At 36.9% G+C, this 26,578-nt stretch overlaps 1 protein-coding gene across 1 annotated transcript in view; it reads left to right on the forward strand.

Moving 5' to 3' along the window:
* GABRA1 (gamma-aminobutyric acid type A receptor subunit alpha1) overlaps positions 1–20,838 on the forward strand; it is a 55,830-nt gene extending 34,992 nt beyond the window's left edge. The window contains exons 7-10 of the mRNA XM_058545477.1: positions 679–822; positions 10,169–10,321; positions 14,949–15,151; positions 20,090–20,838. Of these exons, the coding sequence (XP_058401460.1) occupies positions 679–822; positions 10,169–10,321; positions 14,949–15,151; positions 20,090–20,401 (812 nt within the window). The 3' untranslated portion in view covers positions 20,402–20,838. The remainder of the gene's footprint in view (positions 1–678; positions 823–10,168; positions 10,322–14,948; positions 15,152–20,089) is intronic.
* The last annotated feature ends 5,740 nt before the right edge of the window (positions 20,839–26,578 follow it).

The raw sequence follows: 26,578 nt of genomic DNA on the forward strand, positions 1-26,578 counted from the left end.
TGACCTTCCCCTGGCCTGACATAATCTGGACCCAGGCTACTGCCTCTAACCTCATTTCACCTCTCATGCACTTCACTCTAGACACATTGGTCTTCCTGTTCTTTCTCAAACATGTCAAGCTTTTACCTGCCCACAAGGAAGGAGCTTGTTAGTTTGCCCATACCGAGTACTATTCCCCAAGACAAGTGGCTCACTCTCTGGTTTCTGTCATGCATTTGTATCAACAACATTTCCTCAGTGACCCTCTCTGAGTCCCTTACTAAAATAGACCCCATCCCCTTCATTCTCTATCCCCTCACCTGTTGTGTGTGGCTTTATTGCATTCAACACTACTTGGAATTATATATTCATTAGCTTAGCCATCTTTGTCCCCACTACTGCAATGCATGTTCCACAAGACCAGGGGACTTTGTTTGTTATGTTCACAACTATGTCCGCCGCAAGGTACTTTGTCCTTTGCAGATGCTTAATAACCATTTGTCGTGAGAGTGAACAGATAATCAAATGAATTGGGAAAATACATTTTAGTTTTCCTAAACTAAGGGATACAGGTTCTCCTTTCCAAGCCTGAGCTCTGGAACCATGCAATAGAAAATATGAAGCTAACAGAACACACCAACTAATTAGGAGAAGCAAAGTGACAAAACACATGGACCATTTTTTATTCTTTCCTTTCAGATGCTTATACGAGAGCAGAAGTTGTTTATGAGTGGACCCGAGAGCCAGCACGCTCAGTGGTTGTAGCAGAAGATGGGTCACGCCTAAACCAGTATGATCTTCTTGGACAAACAGTAGATTCTGGAATTGTTCAGTCCAGTACAGGTAAGTGTACTCCAGATATGGAGGAAGGAGCCGAAAAAGTTTACTTTGTAGGAATATGAAAATTCAGTAAGTCCTTCAATAACACAACTAGAGAGAAAAAAATTGCATTGAACGGGGGAACAATTGAGCTGAGAACTAGTGTAAACTCTATAGACCTGAGACCTTGGACTTGTCATTTAATGTCTTTTAGCCTCTGTTTCTTTGTTTGCAAAATAAAGAACTGGTTCTGTGTGATCAGTGTAGCACAGTATTGGGGTATGTGACCTCTTGAGGAGGAATGTCTGGCTTAAATCCCTACGCCTCCACCTTGCCAGCTGATTGTGTTTCCCTCACAGGGCTGTTAGAAGGAATACATTAAATCCATGAAGAGTGCTTATCGCAGTTCCTGGCACACAAAAAGCTCTTAATAAATGTTAGCTATTAATATTATCTAGGCCCCATTTATTGCCATGATTCAATGAATCTTGGTGAATTTGTAGCAGTGATCATTACTCACGGGATACCAAAAAGCCAATTTCTTCTACAAATTCATCTGTATCTCTAGCTAAGGATCTTCCACAGCTAAAACATACAGAAACATAATTGCATTACTGATCACTCCATTTTGGAGTCAAAAGTAAGTGAGATGCTATCCCGCTTAGTGTTATAACTGTTTTGCTAATGAAATACTCAGAACTACGTCGGATACTGCTAAAGGGCTGGATACAAAATTTTAGACTTTTGAAGTTATTTCAAGAAATAAGATGAGTTTAGTTATGCAAGTGTCCGTTTTGTGACTAACTGAAATGTGATCATAGGGCCAGGTAATTATATAAAATTTGGATTCTAACAATTAGGAAAACTTACTCCCCCCAGTCCCAATATTTTTAATTATGTTCAATTACTGAAAGCTTAGAAAGGGTCAACAGTTACTTTTATGGCTGCCTTAAAAATGTTAAATCAGTTTACTCACTTTTATTTGTAACTTCTAAAGACAGACAATTTAGTAATATATAAGGACAGGAGTGCTATTTTTCTCAGAAAAATTTCTTTCTTAGATTTTGAATTTTATATTGGGACTCTGATCGTTCTAACATGTTCAAGTAATGGGTCAATATATCTTACTGGTATTAATGGATAGTCCCTGCCTAACAGGGTCTGCCTTTTGCTTGCTTTCAAGCCATCTACGGCTGCCCTAGAAGCTCAAATATTTATGTTTCTTGTTTTGAAAAATGGAGAAGATTGTTTCTCAGCTTTGCCCACATTGGAAATGTACATTGCATAGTGGAAAGGTTTTTGGCTTTGCAGTGAGAAATATGTGGACTCAAGTCCTGGTCCTGCCACTTAGAAGCTTTGTGACTTTGGGAAAGTCATTTATCCAATTAGAAACCCCGGTCTCGTCTAAGAATGGGGACTACAGTTTTGCAGTAAAGATGCAAGTGCAACACTAAACAGGGTGTTATATAGTAGATGCTCAAAAGGATATGTAGTAGCTGTTGCTGTAGTCCTGAAAATACCCCAGAACATGGAAAACACTGAACATTTTTCTTCCTCACAAGTTATGTTGGAAAAGATACTAAAATGAACAGTGTTTACTTTTTTAAAATTGAATGTTATTATAAGCTGGATATTGTGACAAGCACTAGGGTCAATGATAGACAAGACAGAGATCTTGCTCTCATGGAATCTGAGGTCTAAGGGAAGACAAACACATAAACTATAATTATCAAAATGGGTGGTAAGTGCTGTGATTAACATTTTTGTGAGGGCAGGGACCATGTCTGTCTTCTGCATCCCTGTTATTTACTATAGTAGCTGATACAGAGGAGGCACTAAATAAATGTTTTGAATTAGTGAGTAAAAAATAAATGAATTCAGCCCAGGATACTCGAAGAAGGATTACTGCAGGGGTTGACTTGTATTTTGTTAATCTGTATTTGTTGGGAACCAAATAATCACTGTTCTAGGCCCAGGGCATTCAGAATAGTAGACATAGAACTTTTCCTCAAGAAATTCTCCATCTAGTATGATTAGGATGGAGGTTGGATGATGTCAAGGAAACAGTAATTCAAGTGCAGAAGCACGTGTGCAATAGTAGAAGTATATACAAGTCATGAAGGTTGCTGAGAGGAGGGAGGGCCTCCCTTCTAGTTCTGACACTAGTGACCTTTACATATCATTGTATCCCTCTTTATGCCCCAGTTCCCATGTGTGCAAAATGAGTGGCTTGTTCTGATGATCTTGGAGACCTGTCTCACCTCTGGTTTCCTAGGGATTCAACCTACTTACATTCTAGTTATTTCAAAAAGAAAGACAGTCACAAACAGGGGCAATGGGATGAGAGACAGTGGCCCAACCCACCACCACCAAGCTGGCTGGACCTCTTAAGTTGGGTCCATTAAAAGTCATCATTCTGTGCTAGAGTAGCAAGTTTATTTGTACAAAATAAGAGCTTTTTCTTATCATTCCCATAATGGATACAGGGGTGGGGGGTGGGCAGTGAGGAGAATAATGAGCAAATTCTCTAATGTGGGAGCTCAGTCTAATGTACATTTTCAACTCCACATACTATACTGAAACGCTTCCTCTGGGTCTACTTTAGCTCATCAAAACCCCAACATGATAGATTTCTGTGGGAAGAAACAAAGATCTTTTGTAAGGTCTTCAATCCCATATTTCACATCTCCTTGTGGAGCCCTGAAAACATTAAGATAAATGACATTGAATACTATTACCTCCCTGTTTCTGCCAAAAGACTAAGAATGATGGCAGGAAAGAACACACACATTGAGGATGATTAGATAAAAAGCATCTTTTTCTAACTTAAAATTCTCTGTGGGGAGAGAATCAATTCAGATCACCTCTTAGAAGATTAGAAGGTGTTGCCTGCAATCCCCACGTGCCTGCAACCAACAGACATGTGAACACACACTACCAGTGACCTCTTTCAGGTCAAAATACCTCTAGATTGCCTGAATAACATAGGAGGAAAAAAATATGAGGCTCAATCCAATACTTGGATTTTTTAATTCGGCGCAAACACATTAGAGGTACAATCCCTTCCCTGGATTCTGCCATCAGATTTGGGGAAAGAAAATGAGTTAGAGACTTAGTTTGAAATGCACTTATTCACCTGACAGAGTATACCTTTACACACATACATAAGGATGAGTCCAGTTAGCTTTCAAATCCAATACAATTCTCTGTTGTTCATTAATTTATTCACTTATTCCTTCAACCATTTGCTCATTTACTGTGTTTGACACTGTGAATGGGCCTGGAGAAGAGAGATGAACGACACATCGTTCCTGCCCTCAAGAAGCTCATGGTTGAGTGATATAAGTAGCTAACATGTACTGACCCTGTTCTAATCCTCACATCTAATCCCCACAACAATCCTAGGATGTAGGCATTATCATTATCCCCATTTTACAGATGGGATGTAACTGAGGCCCCGAAAAGCTTAACAGTTTTTCCAAGGTCACACAGCTAGGCAGTGGCAGAGCTGGGATTTGAACCTAGGTAGTCTAGCTACAGAGTATGTGCTCTCAACCACACGATGCACTAGTAACAGGCAAGACAGCACAGAGTTTAAGAGGGTGGACTCTGGAGTGAGGGTTTGAACGCTGATTTTACCACTTATTAACTGTGTGACCTTTGGCACGACATTTCTCTGTTCATCTTTTCTCTTGTACTATTTGGAGATAATAAGTGGATCTACTTCATGAGCCACGGCGAGATTGAAATGAGAATAATGCAAGTAAACTGCTTAGAGTATCTGACATGTAAACATTATGTAATAGATATTACTATTAATAATAATTATGGAGTTAGTACAAGAGAGCTACAGGATGACATAAAGAAGAAGAGATCATTTCTGCTTGAAGTATCAGGAAAGGCAGTTTGAAACTAGAGCCCAGGCATGGCCCCTTTCTCATTCTGCTATACCACAGTATGCTTCCTCAGTAATTCTTTAAGGAGAGCCTGTGCAGAAAATTATAATAGTAGTTAAAGGACGTGAAAACATGATTTATACAGAGAAGTAAAATAATTAAATTATTAGGCATAAGAATACTATCACGGCCAGAAAACAATAAGAATGTAATAATGTGTAATGCTTTTTTATAAAACACACAGTGATGACTGGAAAGTCCTTATCTTTATCTAAGTCAATAGATAAATTTGATCAAAGAAAATGTAGGTTAGTTTTGCTGAATAAGAATGTCTCTTTTTTATGAATGGCTATTGTTTATCCTTAGAACAGATGACCAAGAGAAATTGTGGGATGCTCTTTTCTAGAGACAGTCTTCTCTGCTTGAATTGATTTCAGGATGACCCTGCAGGGTCAAAATGAATGAGGAGCTCAGCTGTCTTCCCTGACAAGGGAGCAACAAGGGTGATGAACACTCATCAAAGAAGCCTCGGGCCTCCCATTCATACAGCCTAGTACATGATCGCCAGAGAAATATTTATAACCATAGAATGTGAAAACTGGGGGCCTAAGGGGGAGGGGGGGGGGACGATATCTACAGTCATCTGGTCAACCTATTTGTATTTAAGATGAACAGACAGGTCCAGAAAGGCTAAGTGGCCTAAGACTATAATCATTGTTTCCTTATTTCTATTTCAGTACTCTTTGAAGCAGATATTAAAATACCAACCCCGCCCTCAATAATATTTTTGATATCTCGTTCCTCTTAAAAAGGTAGCATTTCTAGAAAACATTAAGTTTAGAATACTTGAAAGGTAAATGACAGCTTTACATGGAATCAATGTTCACTGCAATTTGGTTGAAGTGAATGGTTGATTTCTTGAGCTGGAGACAATACATTTTTAATCTTTCTATCTTTACACTGCAAATCTGCATGTGACTCAGAATTTTTAAAAAGTACTTTCACGTCTATTATTTCATTTTAGCTTTGTAGCATCCCAGGAACAGTTAAGTAAAATATTATCATTTTAATTGAACAAATGAGAAAACTGAAGTCAAATAAGGTTAAGCAAGGTATTTATTCTTTAATTAACTAACATTGGAGAAAGCACAGAATGGAAGCCAGGTCTAAACAAACCCTTGATGCTGCTTTACAAAATTATCTCCCTGCTTCTCTTCTTCCCCTGTCCTTAATTTTGTATTGTAATGAATTGGAAATATTGCCACATCTAATTTACAAACTTCCCTCAGGGTTACATGACGTGCAAGGATGTTTGAATTATCATCCTTCTGGGCTGTTGAATTAGAGAAAAGGATTTTAACATGCTTAGTGCATAAGCACTTGATGTCTAGACATACTTTTTCAGTCCAATTTAGGAGACTGATTTTTTTGCTGTGTTTTTCTTTCATTTTTAAACTATTACAACATGATTCTAATTTTGCTGCCTTTTCCTTTCCTTATTTAAACATTTTGTGCCAAAACTTCTTAGATTTTATTTAATTTAGGAAAATGATTTTAAAAGATTTGAAATTCTACTATTCTCTCTTTAATTTGTTAGCAAGGAAATGGTTTATAAAACAACTATAATGTCAAAAAATAGCTCTTCAGATCTCCAAAATCATATTCTTTGCAGAATCTTCCCAAAATGTCACATTGCAAACAACAAAGGATGGTAGTGGAATATATGTAGACTCTCATTTTTCCGACATTATGTGAAAGATGGAATTTGTTTTTTGAGCTGATGACATTTTGCAGGCCACAACTAAACAAATGGTTAGGAATAATAATGCACACTCCCGGGAGGGTAACGTGTAACATAGCTATGTCCACACAAGGCTACATTTTTGCAGAGTCCTGGGAAAATTGGTTTTCTGCATTTTTCTCAAATTTGAATCACTTACTTCTTTCAGATGATCTTGAAAACATCACCAAAAGTATCTACAGAAAATCAAAAGAAACTAATTAGTTAACATTTTATTTACCTTTCAAAAGAGAGATCCTCAGGGATGTTCATTTGAATGAACGCCCTTAGGCCTCAGTGCAGCCCTTTTCACCAAAGGCAGGTGTTGAATACTTAGCATATGTAAGGCCATCCTATGTCCAAAGACCTATCGCTTTCTTCAATTAGCTTTCGGTTTGGTGGGAAGGATATAAGTATATAAAGATCTAAAATAAAAAGTATGAGATATTATTATAAATATAAACAGGAGCTGTAAATAAAACTGAAGTTACTCAGTATTGATCAGTAAATGGCAGGTTTTATCATTAATAACTATCATGCTTAGTAATGAAAGCATATGTGAATGCATGAATGATTTTTTAATAGAGAGAGTAAATGCATTTTTTCTACCAATACTTCTACCCATTCTGATTGAGGAGAAAAGAGAAGAAAATGGAGAAAAGAACTAAAATTTACTTTAAAACTCTTACGTAGCATAATCTTAGTTAGAGCCCTTATTCTTTATTCTCCCTACAATATGCTTCTCACTATTTTATAGATGAGGAAACAGGATCAGAGAGTTTAAGTGAGTTGCCCAAGGCTACACAGCAAGAAAATAGCATATCTGGGCTTTGAACCCAAATTCATTTGCTTCCAAGGCAAATGCTTTCCTCTACAGTACATTTCTTCCTATTCCACTATGGGCTTGGTACTTGGGCTGAGCCTAGCCCATAGATGAACAAAACATTCAGCAACAGGGGCCGACCCAGTGGCATAGTGGTTAAGTTTGCACACTCCGCTTTCGCGGCCCAGGGTTCGCAGGTTCGGATCTCGAGTGCAGACCTACGCACCGCCTATCAAGCCATGCTGTGGCAGGCGTCCCACATATAAAGTAAAGGAAGATGGGCGTGGATCTTAGTCCAAGGCCAATCTTCCTCAGCAAAAAGAGGAGGATTGGCAACAGATGTTAGCTCAGGGCTAACTTCCTCACCAAAAAGAAAAAAAAAAATTCAGTAACAGAAGATGTCAAGTAGAGAATTTTGTAGGTCAAGATTATGAGATGTGAAAATGTGTGGTGAGACGTGAGACTGAAATGCATATTTGATCTATGATGTGGAAAGTCTTGAATACAGTTTAGAGAGTTTGCTTGTTAATATGTAAAACTGGAGACATTGTTGCTTGTCACATTGGGGGAGTGGAGAGTGTTTGCTAAGGGCGTCTAGTGAGTAGAGGCCAGAGATGTGGCTAAATATCCTACACTGCACAAGACAACCTCCCACAACAAACAATTATCTGGTCCAAATTGTCAATAGTGCTGAGGTTGAGAAATCCTGATGTAGATAATGGGACTCCATTAAGGTATTTTAAGGCTTTTACATATGCTTTAAAAAGATCACTGTGACATCAAAACTTAGGGAAAATTGGATTTAGGACATGATTGGAGGCAAACAAGACAGGTAATAGATTACTGTAAGAAATCTACAAAGGAGATAAGAGCAGTGGCTATGAGATAAGAGATAGACTGAGAGATACTGCACAGGTGAAATTAAAATTGTGATGATCAACTGATTCCTTTCTCTCTCTTTCGGAAGCCCTACTTAACATCTAAGGATTACTTCCAGGTTTTTAGCCTGAGTGACTAGACGAATGACTGCCATTAATTTAGAGATGAAGGCTAAGTGGAAAAGCAGCACTGCTGTATGCTGGTCATTATTGTTATTATTATTATTACTTTGTATTTTTTGCTGAGGAGGAGTCATCCTGAGCTAACATCTGTGCCAGTCTTCCTCTATTTTGTACGTGGGTTGCTGCCACAGCATGGCTGCCAACAAGTGGTGTCGGTCCGCACCCGGGACACGGAAGCGGAGTGCACCAAACTTGGCCAAGGGGCCGGCCCCTGTTGGTATTATTTTTTATGGGAAAGGTTAACTAATGTCAGTTTTGAACATATTTAGTTGGTGATGTCAGTGAAAAATCAATATATCTATGAACCATCTAGTAGATATTTGGAAATACAGATTGTGATTTTTGAGAGCAATGTCATTTAGAGATATAGATTTGGCAGCCATCTGGATAGAAGTGACACTAGAAGCACGGGGGTAGGAAGGAAAATTCCCTGTTAGAGTCAAGAAAAAAATGGAGAAGAAAGCTGAAGGTAGAGCTACACCAGGAACCTCTACATTTTCTCTGCAGAAAGATCAAGATTAGTGCCTGACAGATAGAAAGAATTCAGTAAATACTCACTGATTGAAATAATCAGTGAGTTAGCAGACGAAACTCAAAATGAGAGATAAAGGGAGAATATGAACTAAGAGTGGGCTATCAGGATGGTAGGGGCAGTCAGCAATGCTTAATTCCTAATGCTGCAGAGAAGGTGAGCAGCCAGCTTGAAGATGGAGATCTTTTTTAAGACTGAGGTTTTGAGCAGTTTCAGCCGCATTATAGGGGCTGAAGCTGGATGGCCATGGACTGAGACGTGAATCACAAGTTGAGTAGGGAAAAGTGTGAAGGGAAGGAGAAAGACAGAGAAATGTGAATACCAAAGAGAGTGGTTTTCTTAGCGATAATATACCTGTTTCTCTCCAGCCTACCCACAGATAGCTAAGCATATATTCAGAGTGAATAAAGCTAAAACTTCTAAGATTTGTAATTGAAAAAATATAATAGTAATAAAAACTTCCTGCAGTTTGGGTTGTGTGTCTGTTGCTCTGGACCTCTAAATGAAATCAGGCTTCAGAGTTTATAAAGACCATGGAGAGTGCCTAGCGAGTCCACTGTTTCTCAGACCAGGCTAGGAATTAGGACAAGCTCAAAAGCTGGTTATAAATACAGATTTTCCTGGCCCCACCTCAAAGAATGTTTTGTGTCTCTAGGTGGGACCTGAAGAATGACATGTTTTAGAACTTTCCCCGGTAATTTCTGATGAAGGTGTTCCTCAAAATAAATTTTGAGAAACACTGGATTCTATCCCACTCTCTTCTTCATCGTGAAGATCAGGCTAAGCTAAATGACTTACCCAAAGTCAGAGAGCTCCTGAAAGGACGTGCTGGAGCTAAAATTGAGCTCTCCTGACTCGGACACCAAAGCCCTCTCATTAGACAGCCTGGATCTGTCCTGCAGTGGACACTCTGGTGATCTGGTCCATTCTCATCCGTTGGCGTACGTCATTAGGATCTAGGCACATTGCCTTCATGGTCATTAAAGACACTGTGTAAATAGTGCTCAGTTATGTCTTAAATGTATAATGTACCAGGATTAGGATGTAAGAATATCCGTGAGATCTTTGGCACCTCAATCTCATCCTCAGAGCTATTTTGGAGTGTTTTAAAAATGTATCTTTTCTTTCCTGGATGAAAGCTTTTCTCTTCAGGAACCAAATGTCAGATGGAGAAAGGATGTGTCAAACCTCCAGGTCTTTACTGCTAATAGAAAAACTCAAAGATAACTTCTTTTCAAAGTCAAATTGCTCAACCTTACTGTCTGTTTCACCCTCTAGGAGAATATGTTGTTATGACCACTCATTTCCACCTGAAGAGAAAAATTGGCTATTTTGTTATTCAAACATATCTGCCATGCATAATGACGGTTATTCTCTCCCAAGTCTCATTCTGGCTCAACAGAGAGTCTGTACCAGCGAGGACAGTCTTTGGTAAGTGCCGATCAAGACATGCATGCAGTGGTCTGCAGGGCAAGTTATGCTGGTGACACGACAAATAGAGTGAATGGTACGTTAAAATCTGAAGTTAGTACAAAGAAAGGTTCAAAGAATTACCGTTCTCATTATAGTATGATTTTTTAAAAATTCTTTTTTTAAATAGTAAGCTGTTATTAGTGCATGTAAGTAGATGGGATTAATGAACATTTGATTTGACATTTTGGGAGAGAAATGGAATAAAGCAGGCATAAAATGCATCATGATAGATTAAAACATGCACACATAGAAACATTAATATTTAAATCATACATTTAGAATACATAATCATGTATATTTTGAGAATCTGAGAAAATATCAGCAGAACTACTTCCTTACATATATGAAAGCAGGGGTTCCTTATGGAGGGACAGCTCATTAACGACCATCATATCAGTGCAGGAATACCTCATTTTACCTAATGTGTGCACTTCTGAAGAGGTACGTATGTACTTTTTTTCTCTTAAAATGTTTTAAATACTCTAGATGAGTCAAGTTAAGGCAATCTAATGGAAAATTGTTTAAAAGGCAATAACCTTTTACTAATAGGAAAACTCACCCCCTAATTTCTTATTTTAAACGTTTATATTTCATATAGCGGTATTTTCTGTCTATATCAGAGTACACTATCTTAATTGTACTTTTCAGACTGACATAAACAAAAGATTCCATTATAATAAACCTATTGATTCATTCATTCATTCAGGGAATTTTATTTGGAGTCTGCTATGAGCTACTACTGTGTTCTAGGCACAGAATGCAGCAATGATCTTAACATAAGCCACTCCCCTCACAAATGTTATAATCTGGAGCTTAAAATTTGAATAATGATAAAGTCATACATACTATTTATTGAGTGCTTTTATATCAGACTTTGTTCTATGAAATAAACCCATCTTATCTTATTTAACACTAAAAGAATCCTCTGTACTATTATTATCCCTGTGTTATAGATGAGAAAGCTAAGGATCAAGAGATTAAGTAACCTGCCCACGGTCAGAAGCTATTAGATGAAGGAGTCTGGAGTAAGACCTAAACTCCTAGCTTTAGAGTGTGTGCCCTAGATGACCACGCTGCACCACTACCAACGTGACCTCCAGCTGCAAGGACAAGAATGAGACGGGGTTGTTGTAGGCAGCATCATTCATTTGGAAATAACAACCACCTATTTATTGGTGAAAGGTGCAGTTATCAAGGTCCATTCCAAAAATATCAGCTAGGCACACGCTCTCTTTAAGACCCTTTACTACAGAATAAAAGCCTTAAGAAGCTTACAATCTAAACTGAGGATTATTCATGTGCCGAGATCTCTCTGATATCATCCTTCAATAATGTGCACGGTGTGAAAAACCAGTTACCTCAGAAAAAAGCTAGACTCTGCTACAAGTGCCCCCAAAAGAGTCTTTTCTTCTGAAATTAGCAAGGTGCTTCTATGTTGGAAACCACCAAACCTTTGCTCTGACAATAACCTAAGTGCACAGGTAAATCAAGATCCAGAATGATTGCAGCTATAGAGCAAAAGAAGAGTTCATTTCAAACTCTTTTTTTGCGTTATTGTCATTTGTCAATATTAACTAGCATTGAAGCCATTTATTAGAATTGAAGATTGAACTCTTGTCAAGATTCTCACTTCTATATGTATATGTAGTTTGAGCCCTATATTCACTAGAAACTAAAAAAAAAAAAACAAATTAGAACACGGAAGATACTTACTTTATGTGTATTTTGTAGAATGAGCCCAGCACTATAGTGAAAAAGATTCCCCCCTGCCACCCCCACCCCAAGTCCGACCCTTCCTTTTTGGAAATTCTCTAAAGCATTTTGGAATGTTTTATAAATCAAAAACCTTTCTCTTAACATTTTCAACAATCTGGTATCTCAGCCGACTTGTGCCCTTTTGGTGAACATAACTACATACCTGTACACTCAGCCGTGGCAAGTGTTTCTGTTTATCAAGTTATATATCTAATGTTTTAAGTTCAATAAAATCACAAATACAATTTTCCTAGACCTTTAGCCTTTTAACATTTATTTAGTACACGTTTTTATTCTTTTAAGTCTGAACTCAGCACGTTCCTTGAGCTGTGTGAGATGCCTGAGAGGGTCACAAGTGTTTAAAGAAATACAAAAAGGAGAAAACATAAAAGTGGTACTTTGTAACAGTTTATTAAAATGCATCCAGAATGCAACAAAGGTGAAGGCTGTTTTATGTCTTAAACATCATATTCTTGAACTTGCATGCTCTCTCTTGTTTGGAGGCAATGTGATCATGTAATTTTGCTGCCAGATAGATCCAAGCTTTAGATTCAATGTTCATTTTTCAAAGCTTTAGTTGTCTATAAAATGAGAGTTACAATTAAAATAAAAGAGTGCTGTTTAAGAGATTAAGTGAGAAAAATAAAATAAAATATGTAAATTGTCAGGTTCAGTACTTGGAACTGAACAGATGCTTAACGCACTTTCATTCCCTTCCTTTTCCCTATAGCAAGAATTGTAAGACAACACACACGCACACACGCACACGCACACGCACACACACCCCTCTCTTTATGCTATTCTTAATTGCTTTAAATTTATGGATGCATTTGTTTTAGGAACACCCATTCCCAAATGACTTCTGACAGCTGCCTACGTAAACCAAAATTTGAAAAAATAGAAATTCATCATAGCAGGGATTTATCAAAAAGGACTGAAGTTGTCAATAATAATAGTCATTAACTTTGCCCTCAGTAAGTATCAGGCCAAGTGCTAAACACTTTATTACATTATTTTATTTAATGCTTACAGCAGCCCTCTGAGTTAGACTTATTAAAATTAATTTACAAGGAAATAATTTAAAAAAAACATAAAAAACAAAAGCTCAGAATCGTTAGGCAATTTTCCCAAGGTCACTCAGCAATTATAGAGCTGGGATTTGAAACTGGGTTGCTCTGTTCTCCAAATACTGAGATTTAATTACCTTGCTCTTTGCTCAAGTTAATATTGATATGTAAATCTGTGGGCTGTTTTCCAGCCAATATTCCTTAAACAATTTGTTGGTTATGTAATACGGATAATGCCTGAGAACTTTCTGTAACACCTCCATAGTTCAAAGTCTATTCCCTACAATTTTGACCATGTATCAAAAATATGATTTAGTAAAGCCTCAGTGTTTCTTCTTAATCCTATGACTTCCTAATATAGTTACAAAGATTATCTGCATTGAAATTCATGGAAAACTAGGGAATATTTCAGAGTGTAAAGCAGCTCAGACAAATTAGCCAGCTACCAGCTGTGTGACCCTGTGGATTCTCTAAAAATTAATCCAAAGAGGAATCATAGATATGAATTTTAGACACACGGGCTGGCAATATTTTCCATGACAATAATCATCTTTAAAATGCTTTCACATATTAACATTTAATTCTCAAATAATCTAGTGAATGTGCAGAAATTTCCCTCCCTTAGAATTTCGACAATGATATAGACAGTCAAGAGAATGAAGTTTAAATTACCTCTTTTACAGATATGGAGACTGAGGTCCCTAAGAAGTTAATTTGCTTATTTGGGGCCATAGAGCCAGTAAGTGGCGAGGTTGGTACTATTCACTGGAGGAGGTTAGAATTTTTTCCACACCTTGCAGCCTGAGCCACCCCCTTTGAGTTACTGTGAATTGTCTTTTTACACATTTTCAAATGGCTTAAAAGGAATCTTAAATATTCTAACTAGTACAGGGCATTACATATAGTAGGTTGATAATATTAATTTGTTAAATGAACAATAATGGATATCATCATTCACATACCAACTCATAATTATCTAAATAAACTAAAAACTTTTTAGTTTTTTGAAAACTTTTTTGAATATAGGTAATTTGAATCACTACGCATGGATTGACACAATAGGGAAGATGAAGCAGCATTAACAGAAAGGGAAAATTTGTATACATTTGAATCAGACAGACTTGTGTTCAAATTTTGGTTTTGCAACTTTTGAGCTATGTGACCTCAAACAAGTTACATGCAACTTATTTCAGCAATTTCTTCAAAAGAATGTCTATTTCAGAATCAGGAAAAAATAATGTAAAAGCAGAACAGTTAATAATGTAACAATATATTATCCTAAGATAATTCAATTATCTATCAATTATCAAGAAGCTATTGGCTTCTTGGTTTATACATTTGGGGTACACAGATAGACTATTAAACAGAGCTGAGGATCCAGAGATTTCTTGTGGATTAGAGACGGTGAAGATCTATGTTTTCTATTTCAAAGAGTTGGGGACAATGAGGGAATATTATTTCCTTTCCTATCCAGGACACCGTGTTCAAGATGCCCATTTAAAGGAGTTCACTATTTTATTAACAGCTTTTCAATAGCAGAGCAGTTTATCCCTCCAGGAGATACCCCTCAGTACTGCCATACCATGAATTGAAAACTACACTAAGATTAAATTAAAACTCATCCATCTCAAACCAAAATGGGATGAACTAGAAAACACACTGTCTGCGGTACTGCTGGTTTCCCTTTCCTTAGGTATGCTGAACTTCAGAGATGAAATTCTGTAGTATGAACTTACAAATTCACTGAATTTCTTTCTTTAAAGGAGTAACAACTGTGCTCACCATGACAACTTTGAGTATCAGCGCCAGAAATTCCCTCCCTAAGGTGGCTTATGCAACTGCTATGGATTGGTTTATTGCAGTGTGCTATGCCTTCGTGTTCTCAGCTCTGATTGAGTTTGCCACAGTAAACTATTTCACCAAGAGAGGTTACGCATGGGATGGCAAAAGTGTGGTTCCAGAAAAGGTAAGTGTTTTAATATCCCCTGTGATATATCACGATTATGTCTTTTTAATCCTATGAGATAGAATGTTTGGACTTGGGGGATGGATGAGGAATGCAGAGAGAGGGTAATGAGCATTCTGTTTTTCTTATGTCATAAATGATAAAGTGCTGTGATAATTTTGTTATTGCTAAGGAGAGAGGTTGTTTGAGTGGATAAACGTGCAGAGTAGAGTGAAAGAGATAAGGAAAGACACAAAGGTAAATATTTCTACTCAGGTATGCTTTCCTATGGTTTCTATTGATTTAACAACAGTTTTAACAAACCTGACATTAGGAGCAAATAACTTACATCATTATAATTTTTATAACTTGGAAATCATAGTTTTTTGGTTGTTTTCTGAGCCTAATCACTTTGGTCATATATTATTACTATAATGCCTCAATTTAATTGAGTTTGCAAAATGCATTATCTCCAATTTTCAGTGAAGTACAGAGCAGGAAACATATTTTCTCCTTCCAAAATTGGTGTTTGCTTTAAGGCTCATAACACACAGAAATCTCAGAAAAATTCTTCATTGTAGAAAACTATCAAGTCAAGAATATGACTGTTCTCCTCAGAACCTATTTTAGAGGGGTTTTAAAGCACAGTTGGGGAGGATATTTTTACTTCTGAGGTTTGAAGGAAAAATATATCAGAATACAGGTGAGCCTTGGGATGGTGGAAAGAAGGGCAAAGTCAGAGACACAGAGATTGTAAGACATCTAGAAGGAATCTAGGAGGAGTCACTACAGCAACTTTCCCAAAATTCTGTTCCACTGAATACTAGTCTCTTGAGATAGTCCCTGAAAATACAGTTCTGTGGTCAGATATACTTGAATAATGCTGCCTACTGTATCACAGAGTCCCAGTTTATTAAAGAGTCTGAGAGGGTCTATAGCAAAGAAGTCAGTTTAGCGATATTTTTCCCACAGCTCCACAAATGTACTAGAAAGAAGAATCTTTTGTGGTGGAAACATCTACCGTATTTAATAGACTTAAAGTGTTACTTATTATAAGATTTACCATTAATATATGTATAAGAAAGAAAGAAAATATGCTGCCAAGTAAAAGCTCTTTTAGATTTACCCGTCAGCCATGGATGAATCAGTTGAACATCCCAGTGATCTCCTAGACAAGTAAAAGCAAAGAAGGTTCTGTATAGGATATACTGTTGCAGCCAGCATGTACCAGAACGAGGCCCTCCAAATTCACCCTGCCTTGACACATGTTTGGTCAATATAAAAAAAATCTCTGAATCAGGTTCAGGAGAGAAAAAGATACGAAAAAGAGACTGCATTTACCAGTAGGAGAGAAGGGTGAGAGAGTGGAGACAGAACTATCCTCAAATACCTACCTTAGCCGTTGATGGCCTCCATTTGTATTAGAACAGACAGGCAGCCCAAAGGAGAGAGAGACAAACCTGGAGATGGGTGATCCTCAGACACTACGGATTGGATTGTAAGGCATGGTCCAGAGTAAAAGATGTGAAAATTTTAAAAATGCACAACTTTGAATCACTGAAACTCGACTAAAGATTTTCAGAATTAATGACATGCAAACATTGGTGATTTGCAACTGAAAAGTGAGGTGCAAATATTGGGAAAAGTTGCTTTTCTATCTTAACATTTTCTTTGCGTGCTGCAAAAGGCCAGTGTCTTGCTGATTCCGGCTCATCAGCATCAGTTGTTAGTGCCTAGTGGTTGGATGAATTGAATTTGGTCTGAAAGCATAGAATTTGAGTTGAGGCATTGGTGAGCTCATAGTTCAGTTTATATTTATCTCTCTGTGATCCTATATTGTCTTTCAAGTGCTGTTTCAAAATATTTTAATCTCTATCAATCTACAGTCATTGTTATTCATTGTACATATATAGATTTGGTATAAGCATATCTATCTATACCTCTATATACATATATATTTATAAATAATGCATCTATATCTATATTGATCACCCTAATGAGAAAGACAATATTTTTCTATAAATTACTTATGCCTCTGTAAAAATCTTCCCCGGGGCTTTGCCAGTTTGATTTGCTTATTACAGGGAGTGTGGTCACAGTGTGATCTACGTCTCATTTTGACATTCAGAGAGGATGAATAAAATATTTTTTCTGTGACCAAGTGAGTGTTTTCAGGAAAGTTAAATTTCCAGTCTCTAACATGGTATAACTTGAAAATAAGAAGAAAATTCCTGTAGGTCATCATATTATCGAGGGAGCATACAGTAGCCTGCCTAAGATCCATCCTCATGTGGTTAATTGCTGAAAGAAATACCAGCTTCTCAAAGAATATGAGGGAGCTCAACATTTTCAGAAGTGAAAAAAAAGTATTAATTATTAAAAGCACTTAACTTGAGAAATTTTAGTATTGGCATATTATGATAAATTGGCACTGAGAGAGATGAACTCTATCAATATCAACTCCTCAAGAATTTTTCCTGTTGCGGATTGTTCATTTCAGTTTATCTAACAGGGTGTCTGTCACTCAACGAGTTTTGGTTAGATTGGAACCCGTTGCCTCTCTTCAACATCAGAGTACATATACATTTTATCTGAAGGACACACTTGCTTTTTAATGTATCTTTTGATATTAGAACTCTTGTTTTTTAACTAAACAGGTTCTGTCTGGCTGTTTAACTGTGTTGAAATAATCAAATCTATTTTTGACCTGTAGTCATTTGGACCACATTCAGAGAGAATCACTTTTACTCACTTTATTTTTGTACAAATAGTTATGGAAATTTCTGTCACTCCTCATAAAGCTTAATCAAATCTGCCTTCACTACAAAATGTGTGTCTGTATACTTGGAGTAAGTGGCCTTGCTTTTAGTGATGTAATACTAGAAAAAAACCTTTCTTTTTTAGGACTTTTTTTGTCCTAATGTATGCTTAAGGATTTGGAGAGGAGAAATAGTAGCAGATAGTTCACGGAGCTGCATAATAAAGAAATTAACCTGTTAGAATTCCTGACTATTATGCCTTGTACAAAGCATCAGGTCTTCTGGAAAGAATATTTTATTGTGATTTGATAATAAAAATATGAATTATCCAGAGAATGAGCCTGGTTGGTCAAGTTTAGCTGCTCATCAATATTCTCTGTGTAGCTTTTTTGCAATGTCAATAACGAGGATCCACTCCCTAGGAATTCTGATTCAAAATATGAGATTGTGCCCAAGACATTTGCACTTTAAAAAATTTCATCTGGGGGCTGGCCTGGTGGCGTGATGGTTGAGTTCATGCACTCTGCTTCAGTGGTGGCCCAGGGTTCACTGGTTCAGATCCCAGGCACGGACCTATGCACCGCTTGTCAAGCCACGCTGTGGCAGGCGTCCCACCTATAAAGTGGAGTAAGATGGGCAGGGATGTTAGCCCAGGGCCAATCTTCCTCAGCAAAAAGAGGAGGATTGGCAAAATATATTAGCTCAGGGCTAATCTTCCTCACCAAAAAAAAAAAAAGAAAAAAATTATCTGGTGATTTAGTGTTCAAAAGAATGAGAACCACTCTTCTAGACTAGTGCTGTTCAACAGAAATAAAAATGAGCCACAAATGTGAGCCATATATGTAATTTAAAATTTTCTTGCAGCCTTATTTAAAAAGTATAAACCAGTGAAATTAAGTTTAATGATATACTTTAGCCAATATATAAAAAATACTATCTTTACAACATGTAAACAATACAAAACATTATTAAGGAGATATATTGCATTCTTTTTTTTCATACTAAGTCTTAGAAATTCTATGTGTATTTTATACTTACAGCACATCTCAAATCAGACTAGCCACATTTCAAGTGCTCAGTAGTCACAAGTGACTAGTGGCAACTGTATCAGACCACGTAGCTCTAAACAATGATCCACTTCATATTTAAGAAATGTCTATAGGACAGAAACCCTAAGAAATGCTGCAGCTGTCAATCATTGCACAGATACCGTTGATGAGCAGCTGGCATTGAACAAGCTTTGAATTCGGGATACCCTGAATAACCCTGCTTTATCATTTTCCCACTTGTAACATGGGGAAAAGAAGCAAATAATAATTGTCTCAGTAATTTATTGCTGCAAAACAAACCACCCCAAAACTTAGTGACCTAAAGCAACAACCAAGCATTTTAGGCTGAGAATGACCTGGATGACTTCTATTAGTCTGACCTTGGCTTACTTACATGGTTGCAGTAAACTGGAGGCTCTATCAGGGCGACAAGATCCATGATGGCCTCTCTTGCATGTCTGGGGCCTGGTGCTGGCTGAGCCTCTCACTGCACATGGTCTCCGGTCACTCAGTAGTCCAGTCTGGGCTTCTTCGCATGGCAGTGGCATGTTTCCTGAGGGTAAAGGCTGAGACTGCAAAGCTTCTCGAGGATAGGCTCCTAAGCTGGCACAGCATCACTCTACCAAAGTCACAAGTCTAGTGACTTGAATGAGTGGGAAAATAGACTCCACCTCTTGATGGGAAAGCCTGGAAAATATTGTGTCTGCATTGTTTATCCAACTTCATTGAGATATAACTGACACATAACATTGTGTAAGTTTAAGGTGTACAATGTGGTTGATTTGATACATTTATATATTGTGAATTGATTACCACCAAAGCATTAGCTGCCATCTCCACCTGGTCACATAGTTACTATTTCTTTTTTGTGATGAGAACACTAAAGATCCAGTCTAAGCAGCATTCAAGTATATGATACAGTATTATTAGCTATAGTTGCCATGCTATACGTTAGATCCTCAAACTTGTTAATCTTATGATGGATGTTTGTGTCTGCATTTTTAATTTATCCTAATAATAGTCATAAATTACATTTCTTAGATTTTAAATAAAGCACAGATTTGAGTTTCAAAGTGAAGGCCACTTTGCTCAGCAACTTATAAACTTGCTTTCCACACTAAACAAAATGCTTTTACTCTTTCCTTCTACAGCCAAAGAAAGTGAAGGATCCTCTCATTAAGAAAAACAACACTTATGCTCCAACAGCAACCAGCTACACCCCTAATTTGGCCAGGGGTGACCCTGGCTTAGCCACCATTGCTAAAAGTGCAACCATAGAACCAAAAGAAGTCAAGCCGGAAACAAAACCACCAGAACCCAAGAAGACCTTTAACAGTGTCAGCAAAATTGACCGACTGTCAAGAATAGCCTTCCCCCTGCTATTTGGAATCTTTAACTTGGTCTATTGGGCTACATATTTAAACAGAGAGCCTCAGCTAAAAGCCCCCACCCCACATCAGTAGGTCCTTTATTCACATTCTGTTGTTCAGTCCTCTGCACTGGGAATTGCTTTCTGTTCTCAACACGGTAATTCCCATCTGCTTTATTGCCTCTGTCTTAAAGAATTTGAAGGTTTCCTTATTTCCCTGATTCATACAAGAACAACAGACCCCTGTTCGGCTGTCCAGAGCAGAGCAGAGTATACAGCTGAGAGACAGGAAGGATTCTGAGAGAGGGAGCAAGAGGGCAAAATCACGACAGAAGGAGACAGGATGAAAGAGAGAGGAAATGAAGGGGAAGTAGGTCCAAAGATATGAGGAAAAGTAGAAGAAAAATAAAACTGAACTATCACTCCAGGTCATTTGTAGATATGTATTTCCAAATACTCTTAAAAAAAGATACTGTATATGTCAAAAATATTTTTATGTGAAGGTGTTTAAAAAAATAAATTATAAATGTTTAATGCAGAAAAAAGTTTAAAAATCTGTCTTTATTGCACAGACTACAGTGTGCTTACATTTTTGTTTTGTTTTTAAACCAATGTATAGCTTTAACATTTTTTCCAAAGCTAAAGATCCTCATTCTTTCTCCTTTTAAAAATGCCTAATGCATTGTTTTGTTGTTAAATGCTATTTTAAAATTCATGGAAATTGCATAGGCAAAGGTGCAGATCCTCACCGTAGAGCACATTTAATCCTATGGAGAGAAATGCTTTAAATAGGCTACTTAACTATCATCTGAGCTTTTACCACTAGACTCAATGAGGAATCATTTTTTTTTTTTTTTTTTTTTTTTTTTTTTTTTTTTTTTTTTTGTGAGGAGATCAGCCCTGAGCTAACATCCGCCAATCCTCCTCTTTTTTTTTTTGCTGAGGAAGACGGCCCTGGGCTAACATCTGTGCCTATCTTCCTCCACTTTATATGGGACGCCGCCACAGCATGGCTTACCAAGCAGTGCGTCGGTGAGCGCCCGGGATCCGAACCAGCGAACCCCGGGCCGCCGCAGCGGAGCGCGCGCACCCAACCACTTGCGCCACCGGGCCGGCCCCAATGAGGAATCATTTTAACAGAGACATACACTCAATAAAAACCAAAAAGAAATTTTTAAATAAAATAAAACAATTAAAAAAGATTCCCTTTTCCATCCTGTCTATAACTAGATAGCACATGGGTCCAATAATCACTTGATTCTCCTTATGAAGATGTTTTTAGAGGGGCAAAAATATTTTGCAAGCTCTAGAATTGTTGAATGTATTATTTTATATAACAGTACATTAAAAGCTTTAGATTGATATTTATGACTAGTAAACAAAAATAGAATATATAAATTATATATGTAAATATACAGCATGAGATTGTACATTTTTTACTTTTTTTAAAGTTGTGTTCTTAAAATGTTGTGTAAGACTCACCGCTCTTAGCTGTTAGAATGTTGTTAAGTGCTGTGGAAACACCTTTAGAGACTGCATTTAAGATCAGAACAGCCTGTAGTAATCAGATGGAACTTAAAATATATGTATATGAAGCCCACTTATGTAGAGAAAGCTTATAATTTCAAACTGTTGTCTGGTGTACAGTAGTAAGTCAGTTGTTATCTGCTCAAATCATGCCACGTTTCCCTATTTTGGCTCCCGTAATATAGAAAGAAAATGGAAAAGCATTAGTGGGAGCTAGAAAATCAACTGTATGTTATTGCCATCTTTGCTGACACCAACTATTTCAATAAGTGTTGTACCATATGTAGCATTAAATATAAAAATACATGAAAGAATGTACAGGAAATAGCTTTTATTGCGTAATATTATTACATTTCATTTATACTGTAGCAATATATTTGTATGTATACTGTGTAAGGGCTTTAACTACGAGAGGTCCATTAATACTCCCTATGAAAATTCTAGTCTGTTTCATTACTTCCCGTATGTTTTAGAGAAATATTTATGCAGAAGGTATTTTTGAAGTCTCCTTTTGTCTGATAGAGCTTCAGAGATATTTAAAATTAGTGTTCAGAATCCATAGGTCATGATCTAAACACACTTAGAATACTACTACATAAACTTGTCAGCATAATTGCCAACTAAGACAGTTGGGATCCATACCCAAGTTTTGAGCAATGTTTTTCTCAAAAAGCTGCGATCCAATGATATAGGAAAATACACTGTTTGTGTTTCCCTAAACAAACTCTAGTTTTCTTTTTAAATATGTTTTCTTGTTTGATTCGGTCCTGCCTAAATTCGATGAGCTCGACCAATGAAGGCTGAACCAAGGACGTTTCATCCTCTGGTATCGTGTGTAGATATCATGTATAGATAATAAAATAAAATATAGCTCTAACTTCTGTGTTGTTGTTTATCTTGTTATTTTTCGACGTTAACCTAATGTGTTTATTATGAGCATTTTACCTTCCAGACTCCTCATGGCTAACATTTGGTCTGTATTTTGCTCATTAGATGTGAATATTTCTTATTAGTCTGCTTTCTGCTATGCAACGACTGCCTTTCTATCATTTCTTAGTTTGTTAGTATATGTGGATAGTATTCTATTGTATAAATTGACTGCACAATTTATCAAAGACAAATTATTCTATGTAGCTTTTCTACAGTGCTTTGCTAAACCATGTAATACTAGTTAAGTCTTCCTTGAAAATAAAGATACACTCTTATAGAGGACAGTTCCTGTTCACTCCCAGGAAAATTTTTTAGAAGATGACACTGAATGTTTATTGCACCTTAGTGCAGTGAAGTGGCAATAAAACCTAACATGAACTGAGGTTGTTTATGGCGGATGCATGTATTGCTTTACAGAGTTTAGCAAAAGCTCTTAATTTTATGTCATACTGTATTCTATTATTATAATAAAGCTAACATTATTCAATAACAAAATGGAATGCTTGACTGTCTTTTCATATTATTGATGGGACCTACCAGTGCCCTGTTTGAAAACATTTTCAGGTAGGAACACCTAAAAATACCAAGTGCTAACAGGAATCTAGGCTACTTAGAAGATTTTTGAAGATATATCAATAGTATGATCCTAAACTCTGGTTTTAAAAGAATCGCTTTTAAAAGTGATAAGAAAGAGGAATTATTAAACACCTGGTATCTGGTGTTACAAGTAGTATTTCAACTCACAATTTATGAAAGCTAAATAGGGCAGACTCAAAAGGCTAAAATGCTAGTCGAGTTTGTTCATATCTGTTGTTAACATAGTCAATTTGTTGTCTGATCTACTCCACATAGGCTCTGATTTAATTGTTTTGGGGGAGGAATCTGAGCACTGCAGTTTTAAAAGCTCCCGTGGAACATCCTTAATGTTTCTTAGTGTTTCTTTTTTTTTTTTTTGTGAGGAAGATCAGCCCTGAGCTAACATCCATGCTAATCCTCCTCTTTTTGCTGAGCAAGACCGGCTCTGAGCTAACATCTATTGCCAATCTTCCTCCTTTTTTTTTTCCCCAAAGCCCCAGTAGATAGTTGTATGTCACAGTTGCACATCCTTCTAGTTGCTGTATGTGGGACGCGGCCTCAGCATGGTGGGAGAAGCGGTGCGTCGGTGCGCGCCCAGGATCCGAACCCGGGCCGCCAGTAGCAGAGTACACACACTTAACCACTAGGCCACGGGGCTGGCCCTCTCAGTGTTTCTTTAACCACAAAGTCAGATTAAAGTACAAAATATTTATAATTACTTGAAGGACAATAGAAAAATCATTTCAATATCATTTGTGCCTATCAGGCATAAAACTGTACCTGGTTTCTACAGACAAGACCATGTGAGGTAAAATCTTCTGTGTCAGATGGTGGCCAGGCCAAAACAAATTGTATTTCAACAAATAAAACATGCATCTCCCTAAAAAATGATTCAGGACTTAGAAAAATTAATAATTTTTAAAACTTCCAATCAAAAGACTTATTCAATTCAAATAAAACTGCCCATATAAACTACCTGAGCCGTTACATTCACTTATGTCTTAACTCTCATAAAAATGAATGTAGTGAATGATGATTATTTTGGCTATCAAACTACCTTCATGTGAAGACTCACCATAATAATTATCAAAGAAATCAAAATAAGAATGGACTTTGCATTATTACCGACCATCTATTTGAACTGCATTAAACCTGTTCATTAAGACCTTCTGTTAAAGTTTTCTAAAATCTATCCAGCTTGTGACCAAGAAAAATCATGTGACTTGATTATATTATAGCCATAATTCAGTCAAATAAATTAACTCCAAATGTTAATTTCATTAAATTAAACTAAGTTTTACTAACATTTGCTGAGTCTCTACCCTGTGTTAAGTACTGTGCTAGATGAAAGGGATTTGGGGTGAATATTTCATGGCCTTTTTTCTTAAGGAAATTGCAGTTCTGATAGGGGAGGAAGACAGAGAAAAAGGCAAAGGTAATAATATAAATACTGTGAGAAAAGTAGAGGATGCTAAGAGACACATAACAGGAGTACCTTGCCAATCTTCATTAGGTTAGATCACTGAATCTGTAGGAACTAATAATGTCCAAGGTGAAACTTGAAATATAAGAGGAATTAGTGGTCTTGGACCACAAGTCAGTGGACTTGGGACATAATGCCAGCCCTGTGAGTTGTTAGTCGTTTAACTGCTGACTAAATACTTGAGACCTCTTAGAATCCTCCAGCTACTGTGGTAGGTATTGAGATGAGAGATGAAGATGACAGTACACTCTTGGAAATTCATAACTTTATAGAGATCCAAGTGAACCTAAAGTTACAATACTTTAAATAAGAAGTACAGCTACCAATGAGCACTGGCGACTGTGGAAAACAGTACATGCCCAGTCTCTTTAGCCTCAGTTCCATCTACTTAGTGCCATATGGGAAAAGGGGCTGTGTATTGCTATATATTCTGATGTTACAAAAAAACATTTGATTTTAAATTCTTTTTAACTGCAATCTTGAAACTATTCTGTTTGTGAAACATAATATAGGGGCCAGTCAAATTTGATTTATGAGCAACTAATTAGTGATCTCTTTTTTTTTCAGAATGTCTACACAGATTCATGCATTCATTTGATGCTCACTAATTGAGCAGCTATGCTAAGTCTGGTGTTAGGATTGTTTCACAGAGAAAGGGAAGATTGTCCTTCTCATTATTAGTTAGCAAACTGCAAAACTCTATTTGAAAGAATGCTGATTACCTACATTTTCAAAGTCACATTATTTTTCAACAAAACATTTATGGTCTAAAGAGAGATCCAAGTTTCCTTGGGGTTGTAAACTATTAAGGTTCTTTTTGTTTCTGGTTGATAATTTACCTCTCTTTCTTTAACTATAACATGGAGCACATGTTATTGTGGAAAAGATGATTTCCTCATTACTAGCCTATCAACGTAGAATTATGCATATTACCTTCTTTGACTCTGCCATAGACAATATAGTTACAAAAGAAGAAATTCATACAGGTCTATTGATTTGCCTAAAACACTGAGTAAGTAAGTGATGTTGCCAGATTAAAAAAAAAAAAAAACTGTACTTCATTTTAAAGCTGATACCTACAACACTCATCTTTAAAAAAAAATTACACTGGATCTCCTCAACTAATGGTCTATGTTTTGTTTGAAAAATTAATAATTTTATAAAATACTACAAACAACATGAAAAGAACAGTCGTTTCATGTCAAAAGGAAAAGTCATCCTAAATAAGCTAGAGGTGATGAGGGTGGCCCATCATGGGCACTTTGGCTATCCATTGCAGCAGAAAGAACATGGTCACTGGAGTCAGACATCTCACTTTAAATATTGTCTTGGCCCATTGGGCAGTTCCTTCTGAGCCTCATTTATGCAGGAAACAGGGATAACAATAATTAATGTGGATATTTATAGAATAGCAGAGTAAGGACCTGAGCAAATCCACTCCCCAAAAGCAATGATGAAACTTGACAGGTTTTGTAAAACAATAATTTCAGGATTCTGGAAATTAATCAAAGCCTGCCACCGAGTTAGGAGTGCTTATCCAAAAAATCTTTTGTAAGAATGTTTGTATGTAATGTTTTAACCTGGAATTGCACTCATGACCTCTTCAGCTCCATTTTTGCATTAACGCTCAATGAAGGAAAAGCTGTGTAAACAAACGCCTTCACCACTGGGGCATTCTTGCTTAATTTGGGGCAAAACATGCAGAAGTTTCATACCTGTGGATACTGTTGGAAACAGCAGCAATCTTGTAAGCAA

This window comes from Diceros bicornis, chromosome 1 (genome assembly GCF_020826845.1).
Source record: "Diceros bicornis minor isolate mBicDic1 chromosome 1, mDicBic1.mat.cur, whole genome shotgun sequence".
Lineage (NCBI taxonomy): Eukaryota > Metazoa > Chordata > Mammalia > Perissodactyla > Rhinocerotidae > Diceros > Diceros bicornis.